The 9,870-nt window shown below is 38.5% G+C and overlaps 2 protein-coding genes across 2 annotated transcripts; one reads left to right on the top strand and one right to left on the bottom strand.

Moving 5' to 3' along the window:
• Window positions 1-3,669: 3,669 nt before the first annotated feature.
• On the bottom strand, window positions 3,670-4,944 carry LOC133292544 (RING-H2 finger protein ATL52-like). The gene has a single exon (XM_061490961.1). It carries the CDS (start codon window positions 4,779-4,781, stop codon window positions 3,870-3,872), a length of 912 nt encoding a protein of 303 aa, XP_061346945.1. The 5' UTR covers window positions 4,782-4,944; the 3' UTR covers window positions 3,670-3,869.
• Window positions 4,945-6,035: 1,091 nt separating this feature from the next.
• LOC133292545 (uncharacterized) lies at window positions 6,036-6,827 on the top strand. The gene has a single exon (XM_061490962.1). The coding sequence runs from the start codon at window positions 6,036-6,038 to the stop codon at window positions 6,825-6,827; it is 792 nt and encodes a 263-aa protein (XP_061346946.1).
• Window positions 6,828-9,870: the final 3,043 nt, after the last annotated feature.

The raw sequence follows: 9,870 nt of genomic DNA, 5'->3' as shown, positions 1-9,870 counted from the left end.
GCCCTCTGTAATTCCTCCATTTCCGCCCTAGAAATCATCCCCCATTCAAAAAATGCAGGTGGAGGACGGGTTACACCACGGAGCTCACTGGCCACCTCGGTTTCCCATAAAGCTCCTCTCTTAAGTCCGGTGGGGAGAGCAAGAGGGATCGAGGTAGCCCGGTCAACAGACACCACAACACGTGTCATTCTCCCAGTACCTTCAGTGGGAGGAGCTGGGTTAAGACCCGACTCCAACCAGCTGTAAGTATCATCTGTGAGGTCCATTACTGACACGCCTGGATTAATAGTCGGGGTTGATGAAGCAGCAGCCATGGAATAACCGACAATTTTGTGCCTTTTGGCAGCTGGAGGAGGCCGAGCAGCATATTTTCCTCGTAAGGCCAGGATGTAATCAGTTCATCCTCCATGTTGGGATCTGCAATGAAGATAGACACAGTTAAAGTAAGAAGTCATGTAAATGTTACAAAAAAGAAGAAAAAATGAGTCGGGCATACTAGTTCGGTCTGGGCCAGTTTGTTAGCTACCAGGGAAGTCGCGCTCAGATGGCCCTGGGATTCTACATAATTCAATAAAGCCTTAGCATTGACTTTATCTTCACTAGAAACTCTCAATTTAAAGTTAAATGATTTACATAAGTGATGTTCCTAGGACCAGTAAAGAGGAAATATTCCTTCTCCATCATCTCCAATAAACCATGGTCTTTCTCCGACTTCGGCTATTACCTTAAAGTATGAACCTTTGAAGTCTTTGAAGGAGTCACTGTAAATAGAGAATAATTTCCTAGAAGGTTTGCTAGCACGACCCCGGATGCTAGTCCACCCCTTCAACCTAGGAGCTTCAGAGCCAGTTCGGGAGTGTATACATTGAAAAAATAAAGGAAAAGAGGAACGGTGCAAGGTACAGATAAAGATGAGCATAGCTGCTCAAAAGCAATTACATAAGCCCAGCCATTAATATGAATCTGGGGGAGAAGGAAAAGTTGTATTTGAAAGGGGGAGAAGGAAAATCGGATACCAATTTTGGTAATCAAGTCACAATAGAAGAAAAAGGAGTGTGGTTCTTCATGATTCTGGCCCGAACAAACAGGCTCGTATTCTGCGGGGGGAAAGGCGTTGAACCGAACCGGTTGCCTATTGGAAGCCCGGATACATCCTCAGTCGTCATATCGAACCTAAAGCTCAAAACTTCCTCTGCTACCCAAGAAAATTGTTTACAAAGAGTACTACTAATAGGAGCGGAGCCTTGCTCGGCTGGGGTTACCTCGGTCTCCTATCCTTGACTAGACGAGGGTATCTCGATACCTAACTCTGCAGAAGGTGACTCCATAAATACCTAGAACAACAACACGGAAAGATTAAATCAGGAAAAGTACGTACCTGAACTAAATAAATTACTATGGGAAGAGCTTGAAGAGTCATCTGAAACAACCAAAGGAGCTGGGGTAGATGAACTGGGATGATGGGAACAACTATTTAAAACTAGGTCGGCCATGAAGTCATTTCCTTTTCGGACAAATTGAGCACTGAGATAAACATAGTTGTATCACGGATCCGGATTTCTACTAACCGGATTAGTGACCACGGCTTGGTGAGGAGATGAGGACAAAGGAGGATTATGACTCGGATTTTGGGGTAAACATGCAAGGGTAGGGGATTGACCTATACTACGATTAGCAAGTCTTGGTAAATCCCTCGGATTGCGGCTGATGCCTGGGTTGTGTCCTTGAGATGAAGGATAAGGTGCAGACATTCCCCTACTTCCACTTCCTCGATATCCCTTTAATAAGACGGCTTGCCTCTCTTCCTCGGTCCGGGGTCTACCAAACAACCAAAACCTCGGACTAGGAGAAAGGCTCTGAATAAACCTTTCTTCTTCCTCCTCGTCCATTTCATCACTGCGGCCAAAGCCACGAAGACAAGTGGGTTTCCCTCGACCAGTAAAATTCCCTTCACTCGTACTACGAAGAGTTTTGGAGAAATAAAATTCCCTTCACTCATACTAAGAAGAGTTTTGGAGAAATAAGTAAGGAATAGTGGGAAATGATAGCCATAGTGCATATCGTGCATATCAGACAAGTTGAATAGCAAATGAATAGAAGAACAAGAGATATGCATGTTTGAAGGCACAAAATAGAAAGAAAAAATATGGAAAGATGAAGAAGAGCAAATTAAAAAGGGAAAAGCATAAAAGATATGGACAAAACGATAGCAGTAGCAACAAATCAAAGAATTTGTTAAACATACCTGAAGAAAGCACTAGGAGAGTTGTCGAAGTGGAACTGCGGAAATGACGAGCAAACGGACGGGAAGAAAGTTCAGGAAGAGCAAAGTAAGAGCAAATGAGAAGTGCGAAAGAAATATTGAAATATGAAAAATGTGAAGATGAAAGTGAAGTTAAACGGAAAAAGCCCACGAAATCAAAAGGCAGGGGTAAATAAGTATATTCATGAGCAGACAGAACAATTGAGGGACGTTCTGACAGTTGCAAATTAATTCAAGGCGGCGTGGAAAGGGCAGTTTCACACGTCTCACTTATCAAGAAGAGCCACGTAAAAAGCAGTTATCATTACGTGGAAGCAAAAACATTTCTTAAAATATGAAGCATTTTGAGCAGAAATAGCTCAGGGTAAGTTGTTATAAGTACCTTGGGCAAATATTCAGAAGCAGAAAAATGGACAACTAAAGGACCTCGGCTATTAATCGGCTATAGGACCTGAGCCACGAATCGGCTAAGGTAGCTTGTAACAGCCCGTTGTACACCGGTATTGTTAACATTAATTATGATATTAAGCGCAGTTACAATCACAGCAATTCATTTATAAAAATGCGAGTAAACTTTTTTCGTTTATTACGCGAACATTTAAAACAATAAAAGCGTAATAATTAAAAGTTGTGACCGTAACTGTAAACTATTTGCGGAATACTTATTTAGATTACTTTTATAACTTATTTTACTTACCACAAGTCACTAAGGGGTTCCCATAAACTCACTTAGTATAATTCTCACTTTTACGTTTTCTACCCTTCCGAACATGGTTTGGTCTTTAATTTTCTGCGGATAAACTGCATTCTACAAGCCTCCCATCTTTTGATATGATATTCTACACTCAATTACCTTTCTAGGAAGCTATCACGTGAGTTATTTAGAACTCCTTTGTTCCAGATATCGCCATTTGAAGTTGGACAAACAAAACTGACAACCAACCCCAAAACAGCTCTAAACATCTCTCACTCCACGAATTACTGCAGCAAATTAACTCAACCAAAAAGCTGACTGGATTAAGTTCGCTAAAATTAACTCCTTTTTACCATACTGTCATGTGTCTAAGTTCGCTACATGTCATAGCGAATTTAATTGGGCCACGTGACACATTCTCATTTCGTGACAGGTGCACACTTTGCAAGAAAAAAGCTGACTGGATTAAGTTCGCTATAATTGATAGCAAATTTTATACGGCATTTAGATCACTTCCCCACATTTATTCATGCACAAGTGGCGCATCTCCTCCATTCCGGACTTGAAGGCGCACATCCCATTTGTGTCTCATAGTATTATTTTAATAAAATGATTGAATTTTAAACCATTACCGTAAAAAGTTTTCCGTTTTACATTAAATGGGTAAAAACACCTACAAATTGCTAAAACAAATCTCTGTGTTAAATTTCTGTCAAATTCATATACAGTAATCCCGGTCTTCAATAACCTCAACTATGTTACAGAAGCTAGTAATAAGTTCAGAATTAAAAACATACCATGTTTGGAAGAATAGAATATCTACTCCGTTGAAGCAGATCTTTTCACGAGATCCACCACTCCACTTTTCCCATTCTCTTCACTTATGTGCTCATTCAGTTCCTCTTGATGATCCTACATAGATACCTCCCTCTGCAATTCCACATCACCTTCACTTTCATTCAATATATCAGCAATAGATACCCATCTTTGACTTGTACAAGAATTCATCTCATGCCTAATTATATGTTCCATATTCTGTCCACCATGAGCACCTTCCACTGGCAACTTTGGAAGAACTTCACCACCAAAGTTAACAACTACTTCTTGCTGTGAAATTGGCTCAGAACTCTGAATAATTACGACAACATCACTCCTTTGCTGGTATTCCAAGGCATTGATACTTATGCTTGCTGGCGCTTCCATAGATGAAGTATCTCTTTGATTTGTACTAGAAGTGATGGTTGAGGAGATATTGGAACGGCACAAAGGACAACTTGAATGGGATTTAAGCCAAGTGTCAATACAAGGTAGATGAAAGGCATGGTTGCATTTTGGCAATAATCTCAAGTTCTCGTTCTCTTGAAACTCACTCAAACACACAGAACAATCACTACCCTCCACCAACCCACAACCTTTCTTGTACTCACAAACAGTGATTGATTTGATGAGAGCCTCATCTAAACCAGAAGGTGAAGAAACTTGAGCCAAATCTCTGTTCATAGCATCTCCATCCTCATGATCTATTTGTGAAGAAGATGGGTCATTGATTCTGCCCCTATGCCTACAAAACCTTGAGATAATGGTATAATAAGTGACCAAGATGAAAGTACTTGTTAGGATTCCAATGACAGCTACTATGAGAGGAGAGAATTGAAAGCCAGAAGGGTCATCATTTGTGTCATCACCAAGCAAGATTGAAGGAGGAGGAGGAGAGTAGATGATGTAACACCACTGAGGACAATAGATGCTGCAAATTCCTTGAGAACAGTCTTTGAAAGAAGCATTTGGTGCCCATGGATTTGAGTAAGTGACAGAACCCATCATGTGGATTTAATCATAAAATCTCTATAAATCATAAGCAAGTCTCTCATGCGTTTGATTTTCAAGCACTCCTCAGATTGCTTTCATTTTTTCGTGGAAAGAAGAGAAAAATCAGAATCATTAAAGAAGGGAAAGTAAGAGGCGGGGTATCCAAGAGAGTAAAGAACGGGGGCGTAGTTGGAAAGCAAAGCAAAAGTAGGTGGTGGGAAAATTGTTGGGCACCTTATCGTTGTCTTGTTAGCTTCTCTTTCTAGCTTCCTCTTTTTCTTTAAACATTTTGAAGCTATTTTCTAAACATTTGCAACTAATATTTAATTGTTTGCCATAAAGGTCTAATCTCTAACCTTTTCGATGGAAATAGTCATGTGTCACAAAAGAATAAAATTAAAAATTTATTTTTAAAAAAAATTGGCCACAGTTTAAATCACAGAGAATTAACTAACATGAGTGCCGTGCGCTAGAAGTTTAAATGAGTCAAATGGTCTATATCGGTGACCTAGCATGCCTTATATTAAGTTAGATTTTACTTATTATATCTAATAAAATAAAGTAAATTCGAGATTTTAAAAAAGTTTTTATAAAAAATAGGTTATAAATTTTTTATACAAGATTGGACTATAAATTTACTTACTGATCTATATGATATTATTTATTTTAAAAAAATAAATTAATTATTATTTTAATATTTTGAATAATAAAATAATATTATTTTAATTTTAATTTTAATTTTTAATATTGAATACTTAATAGGGTTATATAGGCTAACAAGCTTAGTTTAAGCCTTTTGTTTTTTAAATATAAGCAATGTTAATTTTATATTTTGAATCTACACAATGTTAACAAATTAGAACAGATCTAAAGTATTTTACCTAAATATTAACTCGACTCGACCCAACCTATTTACACCATCTGCTTCTCAATTTATCATATACAACAAATTAATCATGTATCGTATCAATAGATCAGTGATGATATTAACATTCCATCAAATAAATAACCAGAGTTTGAAGGTAATAAGCGTCACCCAAAAACTCCAAATCCTAACAACTGATATTAAGCTCTGCTAGGGTTTTCCTTTTCATGGAGGAAAATATAGCTACTGAAGGCCAAACTTCAAAAGAAGAAGAAGATCTGCTACGTAGGAGTAATAACAGAAATAAAGATGGAGATAGGGTGTTTACTGAATCACAGTCTAGGGTTCCTAGACATGAATCTTGGATGGTTGACGACGGTAATAAAAAGATGACTTGGCGATAGATGCTCATGCAACACAATGGTGAAACAGATGACTGGGAAGGAATGGATTGGAATTTGGAAGAAAATGTTGATCAAAGTGCACCTGCGGAGGAAGAGGATGTGAATTATGGTGGGATTAAAATGTGGACAAAGGAAGATGGTAGAACTCATTTTGGTTGTACTAGAAAAGCAAGAACAAGAATGCTGAAGGTTTGGGAAAAAGCTCTCATTGTAAAACTACTTGGAAGGAATACGGGAGTGGCTTTCATGAAAAAGAAGATTGAAATACTATGGGCTAGAGCTGGAAAGATTAACATTACAAATGTAGGTAATGGATTCTATGTGGTGCAATTTAGCAACACAGATGATCTTCTTTTTGCTCTAAATGGTTGTCCTTGGATTATTTTAGGCCATTATTTATCACTCCGACGTTGGGAGCCAGCTTTTAGACCAAATGTTGCAAGTGTGATAAAGATTGCAGCTTGGGTGCGATTACCGGGTATCCCACTGGAGTATTATGATGAAGCCTTTTTCCGCCGTATTGGTAACTGGCTAGGTAAAATGTTGAAGATCGATAGGACAACTAATGAGCATGTAAGAGGACAGTTTGCTCGAATTTGCGTGGAACTGGATCTTGCTCAGCCTTTGAAGGGTGAATATGTGTTGGACGGAGCAACTAAACAGATAGAATATGAAGGTTTAGGCCTTATTTGTTTCCATTGTGGGCACTATGGACATAGTAAAGATTGTTGTCCTGAGATACCAGTTGAAGGAAATGATAATCAGCAAAATCAAGACGGGAAAAAAAGATGAGGCTGAGTTTCAGAAAAATGGATTAGGTCCTTGGATGGTGGTGCAACGTCAACGTCGTCGATCAAGAATTCAAACTCCAATGGCGGACAACAGGAAGCAGGAACTGGTTCGAAGGGAATCAAGGCGTAATCAAGGGAGTAATCAAGGGAATAATCAAGGGAGTAATCAACCGCAATCAAATCAGCCGGTTATGATTGATAATCAATCAAGTTACGCTGCTTTAATGGGCTCTAATGTAGATGATATTACTCATGATATCCCAGCGACTAATCCGGATGCTGTTATAAATGACATCAATATGGTGGGCCCTCATGTTAATATTGATATTAGTACATCTCAAGGGTCCAAACACAGAAACCCTAGAAGCCATCCTAATGTTGAATTACAGGAACACCCCAACCGATTTACGTTAAGTGGGATTACGACAGGTCATGAAAAAGAGAATCAAATAAATGGGAAAATAGTTGACAGAGGTACCTCAAACAATAATACAGAGAACTTGAGGAGGCAAGTTGCGATTCATAATAGTAAGGACATTGGAGGTAAAAGCAGTGGAGATTCCATGGTGGCTAGGAGTACTGTTGCTGATTATAACAAAGATTGTTATCAAATGGAGGTGGATAAGGATGGTCAAAATATCAACAGCTTAGATCATGGCTTGTCCCAACCAAAAGCGCCTGATCCAAGTAGAGATAAAGGAAAGCATATCCCAATAAACCATGAGCTCAATATTGAGGTGGAGATGATTTCAGAATCTGAAACTCCACTGACAATGGGATGGCAGTGGACCCACAATCCTGCCAAATTACCATTGATTAATGTCTTTAGTTACATGGAATTTCCACGTGCCGGCTAAAAAGTGCTTCAAATCAACGTTTCAAATGATGGTTCGAAGGCATAAGATTGAGGTGGCAGCTATTCTTGAACCTCAAGTAAGTGGTTCAAAAGCAAAACAGATAATAAAAAAGTTGGGTTTTAATAATTCAATAGTGGAGGATGCTCATGGATTTACGGGAGGTCTTTGGTTACTATGGAATAATGATAGGTGTCAGGTTCAAGCATTAAAACAGACCCATCAATCTATTCATGTTCGTGTTACATTGGCAAATCATCAAGTTTTTCTTTATATTGTTATCTATGCAAGTCCTAGAGAAGAAATTCGTAAGAGACTTTGGGATGATTTACTTTAGTTATCAGAAGATATCTCGGTTCCTTGGTTAATTGCAAGTGATTTTAATGAAATTGCCTTTCCAAGTGAGAAACGTGGTGGTGCTCCAGTTGATACTAGCAGATGTAATAAATTTTCTTCTCTTCTAACTGATATAAAGATGATTGATCTTGAAGGAATAGGTTCTAAATTTACATGGAGAGGACCAAGATTTCTTCATTTAGATAGAGTCTTTAAACGTTTAGATCGAGCTTGTAGCAATGCTGAATGGAGGTTGATGTTTCATGAAGGCCAGGTTCGAGTGCTTCCTCGTATTAACAGTGACCATAATCCTATCCTTATTACCTTAGAGCCAAGAAAAGTTGATGGGGTGGAACGCCCTTTCCGTTTTCATTCTTTTTGGTTGGATCATCAATTTTTTAACAATTTCATCAAGGAAAACTGGCATCAGGATCAAAGAACAGTTGATAGTCTTCGTGATTTCACTCTTCTTATTAAGCAATGGAATAAATATGTGTTTGGTAATATCCATCATAAGAAGAACAGGTTGATTGGTAGGCTTGAAGGTATCCACCGGGCAATTTCTGAGCAGAATAAAAGCCATTTGGAAAAGATTGAAGGTAAGATAAGGGGTGAACTTGAACAAGTTTTAGAATAGGATGAGCTTTTGTGGTTTGAAAAGTCTTGTGCTACTTGGATAGCTCAAGGAGATAGGAATACAAAGTACTATCATACAAAAACAATTGTTAGACGTAAAAGGAGCAAGATCGTGGAGTTGAATGATGATGTTGGAAACTTGATTAGAGAAGATCACAATATTGCACGAGTAATAAATGCTTACTTCTCTAAACTATTTTCTGAAGAAAACCATGATCGTTCTTGGGTCCAGACTTTTTGGCCAAAGGTGGACGATGAGACTGTTGTTAACTTAGGTGCTCCAATTTCAAAAGATGAAGTCAGACGAGCTTTCTTTTCTATGAAAGCTTCGAAAGCTCTAGGGGAGGATGGCTATACCGCAGCATTCTACAAAAAGAACTGGGAACTTATTGGTGATTAAATTTGGAGAGATATCAAGTATTATGCAGAAAACCCTTCCAGCATTGAGGAAGTCAACGGTACTCTGATCACTTTGATCCCCAAAGTTCCTAAGCCAATGTATGTTTCTCAATTCAGACCTATTTATTTCTGTAATGTCATTTATAAGGGTATGAGCAAGATCATTGTGGATAGGCTTAAGCTTACAATGGAGAATTTAGTTTCTCCTTACCAAGCTAGCTTCGTGCCAAATCGTCAGCTTCGGGATAATATTATAGTAGCAAAGGAGCTGGTTCATTCTATGGGGAGAGTAATAGGAAAGAAAGGTACAATGGAAATCAAACTGGACCTTGAAAAAGCTTATGATAAACTCAGTTGGAGTTTTATCTATAAAGTGCTTATTGAAGTTCAGTTTCCTGATTGGATGATTGGTGTTATAATGACTTATATAACTTCTAATCGTTCGAGGGTCTTGATAAATCGTGTGGCTTCAGATTGCATAGTTCCTCAAAGAGGAATTCGTCAAGGGGATCCAATCTCTCCTTATATTTTTGTGTTGTGTGTTGAGAAGTTTTCCCACTTAATCGCTGAAAAAGTGACTATGGGTTCGTGGAAGCCTATTAGAGTCTGCAGAATAGGGCCGAGTGTATCCCACCTTTTATTTGCAGATGATATCATTCTCTTTGCGGAAGCAGATATGGAGCAAGCTAAGGTGATTATGGATTGTATTAATCTCTTTTGTGAGATGTCGGGGCAAAGTGTTAGTGCAAATAAATCTTTGATTTATTTTTCCCCGAATACTGATACTCAAGTTGATGCAAGGATTGTCAACAGAATGGG

The sequence above is a fragment of the Gastrolobium bilobum genome, unplaced genomic scaffold (genome assembly GCF_033153095.1).
Source record: "Gastrolobium bilobum isolate Gb01-03AN ecotype WA unplaced genomic scaffold, APGP_CSIRO_Gbil_v1 utg25627, whole genome shotgun sequence".
Lineage (NCBI taxonomy): Eukaryota > Viridiplantae > Streptophyta > Magnoliopsida > Fabales > Fabaceae > Gastrolobium > Gastrolobium bilobum.
Note: the sequence above shows the minus strand (reverse complement) of the source record. Positions and strands in the feature narration are given on the sequence as shown.

What these genes read in the sequence shown, in the direction of transcription:
- LOC133292544 (XM_061490961.1), bottom strand. Translation starts at nt 4,781, where the DNA reads ATGATGGGTTCTGTCACTTACTCAAATCCATGGGCACCAAATGCTTCT.
- LOC133292545 (XM_061490962.1), top strand. Translation starts at nt 6,036, where the DNA reads ATGCTCATGCAACACAATGGTGAAACAGATGACTGGGAAGGAATGGAT.